Source organism: Phalacrocorax carbo, chromosome 4, assembly GCF_963921805.1.
Source record: "Phalacrocorax carbo chromosome 4, bPhaCar2.1, whole genome shotgun sequence".
Taxonomy (NCBI): Eukaryota; Metazoa; Chordata; class Aves; order Suliformes; family Phalacrocoracidae; genus Phalacrocorax; species Phalacrocorax carbo.
The window spans coordinates 77,311,693-77,327,980 of NC_087516.1; the positions used below are offsets into that span (position 1 = coordinate 77,311,693).

The 16,288-nt window shown below is 42.6% G+C and overlaps 1 protein-coding gene across 3 annotated transcripts in view; it reads left to right on the forward strand.

Moving 5' to 3' along the window:
* The first annotated feature begins 8,108 nt into the window (after positions 1 to 8,108).
* TRPC3 (transient receptor potential cation channel subfamily C member 3) overlaps positions 8,109 to 16,288 on the forward strand; it is a 45,385-nt gene continuing 37,205 nt past the window's right edge. For all 3 annotated transcript variants that reach the window (XM_064450515.1, XM_064450517.1, XM_064450516.1), the window contains exon 1: positions 8,109 to 8,733. In XM_064450515.1, the coding sequence (XP_064306585.1) occupies positions 8,504 to 8,733 (230 nt within the window). In that variant the 5' untranslated portion in view covers positions 8,109 to 8,503. The remainder of the gene's footprint in view (positions 8,734 to 16,288) is intronic.

Genomic DNA, 16,288 nt, shown 5'->3' on the forward strand with positions numbered 1-16,288 from the left:
CTTGCTATTAAGATGAAGTTTTATTTGACCTCTCTACTGGTATCAAATCATGGTTTAGTTGAATCTAGAACCCTGGCAGGGACCGGGGGTGGGAGGATTTCTAGACAAAGGCTTCATTGTTGCATGCAGTTTCCACATACTGGCTGTGGTAATGCAATGTAATGAAAAACATGGGGGGAAATGGAAATACCTCTATTATGGGCATATAAATACTTTCTGCATGAAAGACGTTTCCTTATGTCTGTCATGTTATTGCAAAATAGTTTGCCTTCTACTGCTCTTCTGCTGAATTAGCATCTCCAGTCTTATTTTCTCAGTTTTAATCTAGTAACTGTAGTTGCTGTTTACTCCTAAAAACCAGGACATGGGTGTTTTAAAAATTAATGCAACCTATCAGGGACTCCCAAGATTTACTTTTTCTCCTTAATTTGTCTGAGGTACTAGTTCAGCTGGATTTGGCTGTGTTCTGAAACCCTGGGAAAATTTCTTCCAGCTTTTCATGAACATGGGTTACTGTTTTTATTCAAAGCCAAATATGGAATTCAGACTCCACTGAAAGTGATCGCAATGTTTCCATTGACCTGAACTCACCAAAAAAAGTGACAATATCCTTAGAGGTTTTTGCTTTCCTGAAGTCAGAAAGTGAAGTCGGAAATCTGACCTCCATCCCTCTGTGTCAGCACCTGGTCACACACGCCGAGGTACTGCAGGGACTGCTGAAAGACAGCAGCACTGAGCTTCCTTAACCATCTTCATCCTTAACCTTTACAACCATTTTCCTCCCCAAAACACGTATTAATTGAATGGGACATTTATCTGTTACCAACAACAGTAGAATTACTCTAATTTTCATGGCAAAAGATATTGCATCTTCACTGTATTTTAAGTGGGCTTCAGGGAATAATTTATGACTACTGTCATGTCTCCCTTTTTCCACACTTTCCCATCTTCTCTGTTGGTCACTTTGAAGATCATTACCAGTAAGTGTAGCCTCTTCTCACAGAAACATCCTGTTTGGTATTTTTCTTTCTTTCTGTTATTGAGCTTCTCTCAATTGCTTGAAACTTGGGCATTTCCTCACTCCCTTTTCTGAAAAGTGGCTTTTCTTAGATACAGGGCAGAAAAACAAAAGTAACGAAAGTATATATAGGAGTTTTTTTCATTTCCTAACACAGAATATGTATATGGGATCCCTGACCTTGTAGGACACCTGAACTTGGTACAAGTTAAATGCGTTGTGTGCTATGCAAAAGCAGGCTGTGGGCATCTTGTGGCTGCTTTAATCAGACAAGTATGTAGCTTCACTGGGTGTCTCATATCGATTCTGATTAACTCCTAATGAATGTCTCTGCGCGCATCTTATTTGAGAGATAAGATGTGGCCTTTTCATAATAGGTTTACTACCAAGAAGCTTAAGACTAATCCACTAGTTGCCAATATTGTCTCCTGGTCACTTGGGAACGATGATATTCAAAGTGCTCAGTGCTTCACTGTACACTGAACAGCAAAACATTTCAAGGGTAAGAATTATTTGGTAGATGATTTTGCCATACAAGATACTGAACCACTTTTCCACTCGGCCACAAATGACTTGGGAGCCCTGCAGGACGATGTACTCCCACTCACAGCAGAGCTACAGTACTCAGCAGGATCTTCTTTTAATCTGCTCCCCTTGTAGTTGCCCATTCCTCCAAGACAGCAAATAAGTGGTTTTGGATGACCCGTTGAGTCGCTGTCCCTCAAATATTTAGCACTTGTGGTTGAGTGTCATCGCCTATTCCACAGCAGCCCCTGGAAGGAAAGATTACATTTTCAGTCAACACTCTGGGCTTTGGTATTTGCTGCTCTTCCAACAAGAGAAATTTAATGCTTTGAGGTATGGCAAGTCGTTAGTACCAGATGGTATTTATCCAAGGGTTCTGATGCGATTTAAGAAAATTAGGCCCTGAACTATGACAGAATCAGGTAAACTTTCTGTCAAAATCACCAGACATCCTGGACAATGGAGCTTTGAGTGGTGGAAACCAGGATGAAGCATCTTCCCCTCCTCAGGGAGCCATGCTTGTCACTCAGATTTGTCTTTTATAATGGTAAGCTGCCATTTAAATTTCTTCCGGCTAGTGTCACAAGGGAGAATGTGTCCACAAATTAAAATATATTACAATATCAGTTCACAAAACAATATGAAAAATCCACTCATTTCTGGGTTTAAAAATAATTGTGGACTGCTTTAATTCATCACATGACCTGTTTGCCTCTTGCTATTATTTTCATAATGTCCTGCTTCCCCTATTCTGATCCCTGCAGTGACTCGAGTCCTGCTCCCCCAATTAGAGAAAGATTGAACTGTGTCCAAATATATTCAGACTTAATTACTTGCACAGGACCAAAATCATTGCTAATTTGCTAAAATAAGAGCTACTCTGCACTCCATACATCTACTGCAACTCTCAATCAAATTAGCTGAGATGCAGAATACATCCACGCGATAAATTTTTCTATCAATTAGCAAGGGGACAGTAGGGTGCATTGCATTCATCCACCCAAATTTGAAGCACTGTCAAAAAGAAAACCGAGTTGTTAGAGATGTTGTCTTGTGACAATAAATTTACTTATCACATGGTTGCCAGCACTCGGCAGTCGGCTAAGATTCAGGTTTACGTTTTGAAGACTATTGACTGACACAGGGACTGGGAAACTAATTTAGGGAGGAAAATCCAGCCTTTATATATAAATGATAAGTGAAGCAAATCTTAGGAAAGTATACCTTTTAAAGTTGATAAGCTACATACGGTCCCCAGGGCAATGTACAGATAAGGGATTGATTCCGTAGACCCCTTCCTAGTAGCACTTCTGTTAACTTCTAATTTCTACTAGTATGAGTGAAAAGAGGGGAATAAAACTAAATTGGCATAAGCTCAGGATCCTGTGGATTTGTTCAAAAGTGTGCAGAGACATTGGATTTGTTTAAAGACATACCTGGCTTGCCTTAGAAAAATGGAAATAACAGATGCAAATATGTAAATGTCTACACAGTTGCCACTTAATGCAAAAAAAAAGTGTCCATTTTCTCTAGACAGATATTTTGCAGGCCTTTGAAAATGTAGCAGGTACCTATCTAATGGTTTTATTGGCAGGAGACTTCGGTAGCCTTTTAATATCGTAAAGTAGACCACATAATACAACTGCAACACACAGCTCTGAGGGCCTGGTTTCCAGTAGGTAATTTGACAGTATTTTATACCCACTCACGTTGCATGGGCCTGAATGGCTGCACAGTGTGCATGAGATTACAGGCTTGAGTCTCAGGAATTTATCTTTTCATCTCGTTTAAAAGCCTTAAACCATAATATTAGTTCTGAGGCCGAGATCTGCTTACAGATCAGTGACATCACATCACTCCGTCTTTTTTCTTCATGCTGATTAACCTGTTTAGACTTTCATAGAAGTCCTTGATGTAGGAGCTAAATGTCCTTGAAAACACCGGGTTCTTGGCAAGTAGGCAAATTCCCAGTATGAGGCAAAGGCGGCCAATTTTGCTTTCATTACACTGTTGCTATTCCCACCAACTTCCCAATTTTCATGAAAGTAGTACACACACGCGTTAGAGAAGGGTTCAGTGTACTGCACGACCTGGATTCTATTTCTAGCGTTACCGTGAGTGTCTTTTTGCCTCTCTTCACCCGTCACTTCAAGCAAATAAAAAACAGTTTTGTCTCTTGAGAAAAGATACTCTTACTTTTTTATAAAGCAGGAAAATAATCATTTGGCATAATCATATGACATACAAGGTTGTTCTGCAAGGGAAATTGTTACTAGAAGTGTCTTGGATCTTGCAGATTCTTAAATCTAAATCACTTTGTTTCAACAAGAAGGCCTTAGTGTCAACAATCCCATTTTCAATAAGCAGGTGAAATTTATTTTCAAATTAACAATTTTGAAACGTACCTCATGGAGAAATTCTGGTACGAGAAAACGGCAGAGCATATTCATTAAATGACCTTTTTTCCCCCCATCTCTTGTCACAGTCTTACTGATTTGCGTATCCACTCAGTTAGGTGCCTCAAAGATCTGGAAGGTATTACTGCTCTGCTAGTTCTGTCTAAGAATCTGAATGTATTTCCTGATATTTTTGTGTACAGAATGCCAGCTGTGCTATCTCTTTGCATATTTCAGATCTTCACTCCATTCATATGTCTAACTTAAAGAAGTTGAAGAAAAAGGGGAAAGAGAAATATGGAACTCATGTTTTTGACAATATTTTACGGAAACTTATTGCTGTGGGTTCTCTAGACACCTTATTTCAATTTAGAAAAGCTATTTTTTGATCACTCCCAGCTGAAGAATACTACCAATTGAAAATTCAAAATCTAAATCATGTATTCCTCCTAATTTGGAGGAGGACAGAAAAAATCCACCAGAGAGTAGTCGATCCATATAAACAAAACCCTGTTCCAATCCAGTTCCATCCTGTCTTGATCAAGCGAGTCTGGTGAAAAGAATCAGGGATCGTATTCTGGCTGCAATTCCATCCTGAACATGAAATAACATGAAATATTTATGACATTAAATTCATGTCCTAAAAAAGAAAGAAAAAAAAAAGACCATGAAGAATAATCTAGCACCTTCAGTAATATTATATCGTACCTGCACCATTTCACTATTTGCTGTAAATCTTTCAGGCTTGTCTGTTCAGTCTCTATCCTTATAGTAGTACGCCTTTCATTATTTCCCCCCGTCTAAGCAACTTCCAGGAAGCGGTTTTCTAAATTAAAATGACATCACTTCAAAACCCTTGTAATTTCAAGTCAGTGTTCACAAAATGTACTAGATTGGCAGCCTTTGACTGTAAAGTCTTTAACTAGCTGAAACAACAGACGGCACAAGGTTCCCTGGGTTGCTCTGCCTGGTATTTCAAATCTCCTCATCCTTTCTCCCTTGCTTTCTGCAGCTTGGCTATGTTGACATCTATCTCATACTCTGATAACATTAAATATTTTTGAGAAGAAAAATTATTTTGGAACATTGGCATTATTGACTTCTCAAAAATGTGTAAATGACTCATGAACAGAAATCCCTTTTCGAGAACACTCATCTACGCCCAGGATTTGGAAGGTGCAATTTCACTACTATTAGGTTTCTCTCTTGTTCTGGTGTTTCAAAAGTGTAGTTGCATGCATTTTATTTGTCTGAATATGGCACTTCGAAATCTCAACCGTACCACCAAGACACAGCAATGATTTTTAAATTCTTACTGTCAAGTAAGGCAGAGATGGCTGAAGTTTGATCAGACAAGAGTTCTCATATCCCTGTTCCGATACCGTGTTCTGGTAGCAGCCTGCTACTTCAAACTGCGGTAAATTTTCTAGACATAATTTTATTGTGGCTGAGATTGTTTCCCTACACATCTCAGTTAGAAGTGCAAAATATTTCTAAGACTGTAACCATACAAAGTACATTTGAGATTGATAATGGATTCTTTTGTTGCCATCCTGGCTGTTTTTCAGGTAGGATCTCCTTCAAATAAACAAAGGGGGAAATTTCTTCACCATTATTGTGCTGTAGAGTTCAAATGCAAGTGAGTGCTGGCCAAAATTGACCAGAAAGCAAGTAAAGCAGGAAGGGGAGAATGGAGAAAGGCACTTAACCTAAATGAGCATTAGGAACCATGTATTTTGGCTTAATGGCTTTATAACAGTATGATGAGAAAGAGAAAAGGTTATGGTCAATTTTTCTTACGTTATCCTTTTCCTTCAGTACCAAGGAAGGAATGGTCACTTCCTTGAAAAATTTGACTGGCTTTTTCCCTCTAACATAGGCAGTGAGGGGAATCAGATTTGTCAGAAGTCCATGTTGCAGGGGTATTGTATAGCATAAAAAGTGTCCTTCTACAGAGCGCTTATAGTACTATACCATGACTTTAATAAGGCTTTTTTTTGCCACTGTCTCACATGGCATTCTCAGAAGCAAACTACAGAGGCAGTTTAGGTGAAAGTTCCATGACATGAAATACGTACTGTAATATATAGTGTTGTAATTACTTGGAGAGTTATCATTTTACCCCTCAAAATGGAGGGGTGTATTATGAAGGCTTCTGCCAGCATGACTTCCAAGTCAAATATTATCAGTAACCTGGATAACTGAACAGATAGTAGTCATTTCCTTTCGTTGCAGAAAGAGCAAACCAATCTCTGTTTAGACAATACTCAAATAATGACAAACACAGCCCACCGAACACATAATTCAAATTAGTGATGGGAAGTGCAACAGAAAAAGCAAGAATATGACTTTCTTGAAACTAAGAACCAATAGGAAAATGCCTTTTTATCTATTTCTGAAAAGAAAATAAACCTTGATTTGTGGAAGCCTTGCTCTGAGCATATATTTGGGAAGCAAGAAAATTTCTCATCTACTTTCAGCTGTACTTTTACGGTTTGTTCTCAAAGGAAATTCTAGAGGCAATTCAAAGTCCATTCCTGTAGCCTGCTGTAATAACAGAAGATTTTTTTTAAAAAAAGAAATACAATATGGGCAGTATCATTTTTTAAGTCAAAGGGCCCCTGCAAGTATACAAAGTTTGATGCAACCCAATTGTTGCATGGCTGTGCTCTAACATCTATAATACTGATACAGTATGTATAATTAGGTTAAACACCTAGATGGTCCTAAATTAATAACCCCAAGTACTTCAGAGTTACAGTAGCTACACAATATATTAGTTTCTTAGAGACCAAAGTTTGTTCTACCATGTACATAACTCCACTGAAGCTCAATGGGGTTTTGCAGTTATGAAAGACATAAAACACCCACTTCACTAAATAGTTCAAAAAGCAAACTAATTAAACTAAGGGAAACAAAACCCAATTCTTTCTTCAAAGCTGTAGCCGAGTAAATCATCTCTGTGAAACCCGTTTGGCTTTTCCTGTGCTTCACGAGTACCAATTTTGCACATAGGGAAAACAACAAAGGCAAAACCATGGCTGATGCTGAAAACAGTGTACAGTGTGAGGTAATGAGTGTTTTATACTAAGAGATTACCTAATGATGCTTGGCAGTGACAATTCTATCTAAGCAGTCATACTTGGATTTAAAGTCCACCTTCTCTGAAGTAATTGGAAAACTTAGATTAATTTCAATTTCAGTAGGACCTGCGTTCTTGATTATTCATGCAAATTTATACCGATAGCCACTTAACGCTTCAGAAAATTTTAAAGCAAGAGAAAAATGGAATCTCAGCAGTATGTAGACAAAGGTGTCGATTTATATATACAATAAAGCTATTCATGTAGTCTCTGTGTACCTACTGTTCTGCATGCTCTATGTATAAAACCACACATACCCTGGCTCGATTTTAATGGGGTCGTAGCTTTGTCATAATTTTCCCTATGGTGTAATGCACAAAAAAAATCTCATAATAATAAAAGACGCGATCCATCTCCGTACTGCAAGAATCTTTGTGGCTGGTATCTATAGAGTATAATTAGCTCTGATCACATGCAATGGGTGTCTTGACATCCTCCCACTGCTTTTTAGCTTGACACTACACAGAATTAAGCCAGACAAGTGTCAGTCAGAGACGTCTGGAACACTTTGGAAATCTTGACTCGCTTGACAGTGGTAAGCCAGTCAAAAGAGTCTCTTTTTACCTGAAAATTTTAACTTTTAAGTGTTTCCAGCGTAGGGCGGAATACTTCTCCGAATAGCGACCGCGCTTTACGCCGATTTGAGCGGGCTGCACACCGCTGCTGTGCCCGGGCCATTTTAGCGCCAGGTGCCTCGCTGGTGGCAGCCCGCCGCCTCACGCCCTTACTTCTCGGGCGCCACCAGCCCCGGCTTCCCTCGGAGCCCGCCCGGCGGCGGCCACGGTTGGAAGGGCTCGGCACCCTCCTCACCGGGGCCGTGGTGCACCGGCGGGCACCTCCTGAGGGCTCCCTACGGCAGCGGCGGTACCGGTACCTGAAGACCGGGCGCGTCGGGAGAAGGATTTACCTCAGCGGCGGCGGCTGAGGGACACTTGTACCGGCCCTGTGGCACGGGCGCCTCCCCGTCGCCGCCCCCCCGGGCCCAGCCGGCCGCTGGGCGGGCGGAGGTGGAGGAGAGAGGCGTCCCCTCCTCTCCGGAGCGCTCGCTGCGGTAGGCGGCTGCTCCTCTCCGCCGCGGCTCGTCCCCTCCGCCTCAGTAACGATGCCGTCCTAGCGAGGGATGATGACAGGGAGAGGAGAGGAGCAGAGCTGCCGCCGGGAGCCCTGTCTCTTGTTCGCCTCCCCGCTCACCGGCACTTCCCGGCCCGCGCATCGCGCCGCCTTCCTGAGGGGCAGCAGGAGGAGAGGGTGGAGGGGCGGCGGTGGTTTTATGGTGAGGGGTTTGTCCTCCCCAGGTGCTCTGTGCCCCGCCGGGCAGGGCTTTCCTCCTCCTGCCTCCTTCCCCGCCACACACGCTGCCGGACGAGGCCGGCCGAGAGCGGGAGCAGCCGCCGCCGCCGCCGCCTGAGGGGACCCTGACCATGTCGAGCAAGAGCAGGAAGAGCAAGGAGCAGGGGAGAGTGACCTTCCCCTCGCAGCAGCAAGAGGAGGAGGAGGAGGAGGGGGCAGAGGAAGAGGAGCAGCAGCGCCGGCGTCGCGGCTGGAGAGGCGTCAATGGGGGGCCGGAGCCCCCTCCGCCACCCCAAAGAGCCATTAAAACCCTTCGGGAGCCCTACGGCTACTACCCGCCTCCCCCCTTTGCCAGCACCACGTAAGTCGGGACTGGGGCTGGGTTAGGAGGCTGCTGGCCGGCAACTTCCCCGGAGGAGCCGCGGAGGTTCGGGGAGGGACCGTGGGGACCGGCCGCCGGGGCGCCCCGTCCCGCCGAGCCGGGCCCGGCCTGGCAGCGAGCGGCAGCGGCCGGTGCAGCCCGCGGTGGGGAGACGGGGCCGGCCGGCGGTGCCTGCCGTGGGGAGAAAGTGCACCGAGGGGACACCGAGTCCGGCCGCTGCCTGCCCCCCGACCCCCCGGCTTTGCCCCCGCAGCAGCAGGTAGCAAAAGGCAGGCAGGTGTGCTGGGCATGAGGGGTTTAATATCTTTCTTTTCTCCCCCCTACTAGCATAGCTGCTGAGAAAAAACCTCATTACTGGCTCAGCGAAGGTTTAAAGAACCCATCGCACCCTTTTGTACTAGTAGTCCTAATGCATCCCTTTTATATTTTTTTAAAAATCTAGACTGTGATAAAACCAGCCTCCCCACAGAAATCTAGGACACCTGTGAGAAAAGCCTTGGTTCCTGAGATGCATCTTATCCTGTTTGATGTTGTCTTCGGAAATTTAAGTTGCTGGTTTGTTGTTTGGTTTTGTTGTTTGTTTTTTTTAACACGCAATTATATATATATAAATACTGACCATGACTAGACTTATTGCAAGAGAAATAAATCCAGTTTTACCAATAGGGTTGTTAACTTTCTTTTCCCTGACTTACAAAATGTAGGTTGTCCATGAATTATTCACTTATTTTTATAACACGCAGCAGTTTAAATAGACTTACCTCTGAGGATTACTCGAGTATTTTATACTTTCAGGACAATATTTAGTACTTAATTAAATATTTTTAATTACCAGGTGACAATTTATTTTGAGTTTTAAGATAACATATTCAGCATTTATAGAAGAAGCCATAATTAAGATCACCCTAGAGACAACTGTGAAGTACAGAAATAATTAGAGTAGTGCTTAGAATGGGATAACCATAAATTATCCCAGTGCAGAAATTCTTCACAAATACCCTGTACCCAGCAATCCAGATTTCAAGTGAAGGAGTCTTTCACATGACTTTAGCTGCCTGAAAGTTAGTCCTGCTTAAGTTGTTTGCCTAGGCTCCCTCTGTAGTTGATGGGATGAGGGAGCAAGCCAGCATAGTCATTTATCTTCTTTCATGAGGTGCCTGTCTTTCTCCATTCACCATAAAAAGAGCCTAGAGGATTAGTTTAGATTTGACGCTTTATTTTTAGGCAATTGAAGCTAACTTAGATGAATTGTAAGCTATGAGTTCTGAACTTCTGGATCCCTTTTAGGTTAGGGTCCTCCTAGAACTGTTGGCATATTCCTTAAAGAAATGGGTATTATGCCAGCAGGGACTAAAACTAGAGTTCAGTTTGAACAGTCACAGGCATTTGAGCCTGGAGCGTGCTCCCTCTGTTGGAATTGCTTCCTGGTATATAATTCTTGTGATCCTGTCCTGGGAGTCTATGACAGCAGTGATTGCAAGCCGCTGCCGGGTGGACCGACGAAAGGGCTGACATTAATCAGTGTAATAGGAGTGTGTTGAACTGACAGGGCATAAAGGCAGAAGACCGACAGCTGCTATTTCCCCTGTTATGTGTCTGTGGTCATTGTTGGCATAGCAGTGGGATTTTTCTTCTGGAGTAACGTTTTGTGTTTGGTGCTAATGCCTAAAATCATAGTGTATGCTAATAAAATGAATGAGTATCAGCTTGCTTATAACGCACACAGATCGACAAATATAAGGCTTTAGCATGCACAAAGTGAGTATGAGAATCCTTAACTGGAAGGATTTGTTGTCTGAATGTTCAGTACTGACAAACAGTGCAAAGGGAGAGAGGCAGGACGATGTGAAGTGGTTTACACAAGAAGATGCACTTAGTTGGTATTTGAAACGTCTTCGCTCTGGAAGCTGTAACGTGTGCAAGGTACCTGTCGATGTACAGCTGGCTCCCTCCTGTGCCAAATATCACTGGAAAAAGTAATTAACCTCAGATTCCCACTAAGACTGCGGGCTGGATGTAATACTTGTTTCACAGGTCCCAGTGGGAGAAATGTGGACAAACCCTGTAAATTAAACATAGTAGGCATTGGATGCCTGATTTCCTGAGTCTCTCTGAAAATCATAGCTTAGTTTCCCGAGTAGAATGATAGAACACAAATAAAGGACTGAGTGGAAAAGGGGCTTCTTGCTGCTTGGCTCTTTCCTGGTGAGATGGTTGCCTTTTTCTGTGTGTGCGTGTGTGTACCCCGTCATCAAAATATAGTGATTTTTTTTCCTCCACAGGAATTCAGATGATCAGTATTTTCTGTTGAGAAATTAGTGAAGAGTAGTGGTGGGAAAAAGCTCTGCATAGTTTATGGGTGGGGGGAGGAAGGAACAAACTAAGCGTGTGTACACCTCCTGATGTCTCTTGTGCTTTGTTCCTTTTCTTTTTTGACTAATCCTTTCCAGTTTGGAGCCAGAACTTCAGTGAGCTGACATGAGGGCATTTTGGATGATGGATTATGTCTTTTCAGACCAGTGGGAGAGTATAGATCGGAGTCAGATCTTGCAGCTGGCCTGATTTATGTTCTGCTGTTCAGCTGAATGAGCCTCCCTCTTCTGAAAAGCCCAGGCAGTAGCTCACAGAGGGGAAAAGGAAGCTCTCATTTAATACATTTTAGTTTTGGTGCAGGCATTCCCAAATTGTGTGGAACAAGCTTCCATGCAAACATACACGAATGTGACACTATTTTTACTGGTGAAGAAACAAATGTACCGGCAGCCTCTTCTGGCAAGTGGCTGTAGCAGAGCTGGGAGGGATGGCAAAGCCTTCATTTGGGGGAGGCAGCGAGGCTGGGGGGATTGCCCCTCTAGTGCTGCCTGTGGCCCTGCACAGAGCCAGGGGCTGCTACCTCATGTGGAACAACAGTCTCTTCTGTGATGGTAACAAATCAAACATTTGAGATCACTTAGTTTAAGATATCTCAGGAGTAATGAGCCAAAATACTGCTCATATGTATGTGCATGTCTGAGCACTTACTTTTGGGTGTAAGGCAATTATCATGCTTTAATTTTAAAACCGGGACCTGAGAGGTTACTTTTGGCAGAACAAGAGGCACAATCCGCATCTCCCATGGGGCTGGCTCCGGTGGTGGTGCTTTTAAATGTGCGTGTGCATCGGTGTTTCTGTGATGTACTTATCTGTCTGTAATCACTGGACTCCCATTTCCTTTTCAGGGCTAGAATAGAATCAAGATCACTAATGTTGTACTGCAGTTCAGCAGTGGGGTAAACTGCTTGTAAATTGTTGATGCCATCTTTTATTGCGTTTAATAGTTCAGGGAGAATAACAGCCTGTTCTTCAGCACAACTGTTAGAAAATGGCTCTGCAGATCTAGGAAGGCCTAGAATGAAACTTCTGTTTCTCTAATTTCTCTCTCTCCCTTTTTTAAAAAATAGGTTGTGCAGTTTGCGGTGTTAAAAAATAGTCTCAGAAACAAGATTATAAATCTTTTGAACTGCTGTTGATGAGATAAGGAACAGCAAAACACAAGGAATTCTCAGGTCAACTGTTTGTCCCACATTTCTGTCCTTCTGCTACAATTCTGAAAGCTTCAACGTGAAAAGGAATGGGTATGCTAAAAGAGTAAATATCTGCAATTGAAATAATCCATGGTAGAAGCAGAGGAATCATAATGCTTACTCCACTCCTTTGCAGTTGTTGTACTGCTCAAATTTCTAGCCTTGTACATAGGAGTAACTGTCCAGGCAACAAAACGATGCAGTGTAAGGTCATAGTAAATGCGATGTAAGGTCATAGTAAATGTGATGCATACAAAACACAAGAGACAAGTGACTGTTGCTTGTTTAGTGGAAATTAAAAAAAAACCCAAAACCCAAACAACTTCTTTATTGCATATATGAAGGTCATACATTTTTAGATTAAAATATTTAAGGCAACATAACTGTGTTATAATGTAGGCTAGGTTTCTGCGTCTTATGATGTTACCTGGTCTATGACAAAGCAGTTAGTTTTTCGGAGTGTACATAACATCCTTTAGGAGCTCTGGCCTCGCTAACGTGAGAGTTAGGCTGCAAAGCTGAAGTGGAGGTGTCCTGCTTTCATATTATTCAACAACAGGCTGACTTAGGGTCCTGTCACATCGGCGTTAATTGTTAATCATCTGGTAGTGAGTTAGTTACGGCTATGACTGAAGTTACCGAGAGTTTGCTTAAGTAGGAAGCAATGAACTAGACTTAAGCTGGCAAGTGGCTAATGGTAGCAGCATAGTTAAGGAAATAAACTTGTAACTGAAGATCATCCGCATTTTGTACTGATGAATAATGATTCTGAAGGCTGGTAGTTTCTGAACCCTGGAAGTTTCGGAAGTTCTTTCTTGCCAGTGAAGCTCTTCAGTTCCTCGAAACAGCTGCCTAACTGGTGCATGCTTAGGGCCAAGTGAAATGTGTCCAGGTGTGGTGGAACTGCTGTACTTGTTAACATGATTGCTCTTCTCCAATTCCATCCTTCTTATATGTGCTGAGCAGCAAACAGAGGCTTGAGGCATTATAGGCCACTTGGCCATTTTTCTGCTGTGGAATGTGAAAAATCGTTGTGCAAAAAAATGGAGGGGCTTGGTGGCTGCTTCATGTCAGTCAAAGGGGGCTGAATTCTGTTCTCTCGCCTTCTTTCAGCACACCACATAGTGTAATTATGCAACCTGTGTACTAGGACTAGAACTTAATGGCATGGTGTATCTTTGCTGAAGATATAACATTTAAAAATTGGGTGCTTTTCTTGCTTGGTGCTCTTGTGGCTTTTTTGCCATGCAGTCTACATATCTTCAATTTTTTTATGTTCTTCCAACTATTGGGGACAGTTGGGAAGAGGAGCATTGTGATTTCCATCTCTCCTTCCCTCTTTAATGTAAGTTGTCAGCTCCTTATGGAGACAAAGTTGAGAATATGAACTTTAAAAGCTTTAGGAAATAGAACACAACTAATTAGTGCACACTTAGTTCTATTTGAATCAGATTTTTAAGCCAGTCTAATGATATTTAGAGATGTGACTTGAGATTTTGTTGTTTTGATTACTTCAGTTGGCAAATGTTAGATGTAAGATGTGCTGAAAATGGTTAATAGTTAAAACTAAAATTTTAACCGCTTTCTTCATGCTTTGGGATAGCTTAAAATATTAGATGTAAGAGCAGGAAAGCAGCAAATGGAATAGGAGACCTTGTACCTGATGCTTCTTGTATGCAGTACTCTGACCAGAGCTGCGCTGGCTTCAAGGTCTTTGAATTTCCGGATGATAGGGGGTAAGAAGAGAGGAGGGAGGTGTGGATGAACTTAGCATTCTTCTGGCTGTGTGGTGCTGCACAAGATTTTTCACTCTTTAGTTTTTTTGGGAGGACTTGACAATATTTTGGTCATGACAATACCAAGGAACTTTCATCTTTATTTTGAGAAAATACTGCAGTCACTTCAAATATATCGTTTCTGTCACAAGATTTATAGCTAAGGACTGTTGTGGTTTAACCCCAGCCAGCAGCCAAGCCCCCCACAGCCACTAGCTCACTGCTCCCCAGGTGGGATGGGGGAGAGAATCAGAAGAGTAAAAGTGAGAAAGTAAAGATAGTTTAACAGGTGAAGCAGAAGCCACTCATACAAGCAAAGCAAACCAAGGAGTTCATTCACTGCTTCCCATGGGCAGGCAGGGGCTCAGGCATCTCCAGGAAAGCAGGACTCCATCACACGTAACAGTCACTTGGGAAGACAAACGCCATCACTCCCAACATCCCCCCCGCTTCCTCCTTCTTCCCCCAGCTCTGTGTGCTGAGCATGATGCCATATGGTGTGGGACACCCCTGGGGTCATCTGTCCTGGCTGTGTCCCCTCCCAGCTCCTTGTGCTCCCCCAGCCTGATCACTGGTGGGGTGGGATGAGGGACAGAAAAGGCCTTGGGTCTGTGTAAGCCCCACTTAGCGGTAACCAAAACATCCCATGGTTGTCAGGACTGGTTCCAGCACAAATCCAAGACATAGCTCCATGCTAGCTACTGTGAAGAAAACCAGCTCTACCCCAGCCCAAACCAGCACACTAGGGAAATCTTCCTTATTGGGAAGATATTCTAATACAACACCTTTGGAAGGATCTATCCCTTTTAATGAAAGTCAGATGAGTCACCTCAGTCAGACAGTGGGCTTTGAAAGAAAGAAAAAGCAGAAAATAAGTGACATACTTCAAAATATGCTGAAAAATTACACTGAATATATAGGGAGAAATGTATTGTTATGTATTTCATAAAAGATAAATGAGATTCAGGATGACACTTTAGAGTCTTCTTAAATCAAGAAGCCAGCATGAATAAATTTGTTCTCTGCCTTTTTTACTTTTCGTAATACACATACTTCTTCATAACGTTACTGTCAACAATTACATTTCTGTAGCTGTATGTTTTCAGATGTGGAGGAAGAATAGAAATGTAACGGCATAGCAGATAATAAGATCTTGTTTAAAAGGTAACTATGAAAAGACAATATTTCTGGGTTTACTTACGCTTTTGTTGGGGAATAAGGTAGTAGCATACTGTGGCTGTTCACTGTGTGCACCCTGGGCTCAAACCTTTGTATCTGAGTACTCCCAAATGTGAAATATCCCTGAGCTTTAAGACATCAAATCAATTCTATGTTAGACCTAAAGTGGTACAGAAGGGGGGGAGGGGGAGGGGAAGGATCCTGTCATGTTTGGCAAAGCAGTTTTGGCACATATTTCAAGATGTATGGCACATTTTGAATTTGCTCAAAACACAGTTTGACATTTGGCACATATGTAGAAAAGGAAATGCCAGTTAGCATTGCTTGTACTGCAGTGCCACCCAGGTCACTTCTGGTAGTCCAGAAACACCAACTGCAGTTGAAAATGTAAAAAATTAAAATGCTTCATCCCAGGAGAGCCCTGCCCTTGATAATGAGTATTAGAGTCTCTTCACTTGGTCTGCAATGGAACTGCCCATTTGTGTTAACTAAAACGTTCAGAGCATGGGCTAGCTTTTATGGTATTGGGACCAGTGATAAAGTGATTAAGATTTCATGTTTTGCAGAATTTATTACAACTGATGCAGACAGCTGGAAGGCCAGACACATAACTCAAATGGCATTAGTTATGCCCAATGAAAACCATCAGGGCGGACATTGCTGCATACAGGGAAATCTGGTGAAGTTGACAGGCGTATTTTGTGCAGTGGTAATATAGCTAAGCTCATTGTTGAGAGATCACACACAAAATAAAAAAGACTGCATTTAGGAGAATGTTGCTCAGCTTGCGGATTCGATCCTGCAGCAAATAGGATATGCAGCTTTTGAGGCTGCCCACACAGGTTCTACTAGGTTCACTTAAATGAGTACTCCCTGTGCGCGCCAAAGGTGCGCGTGCCATTTTTCCCTTGGTTCTGTCCTTCTGCAGACTGACTGGGTTTGCTTAAAAAGGGCTGCTTAATATTTTGTTTGCCCTCAGCATTCATTATGTGGACCCACATCTCTCCTAGTGCACGT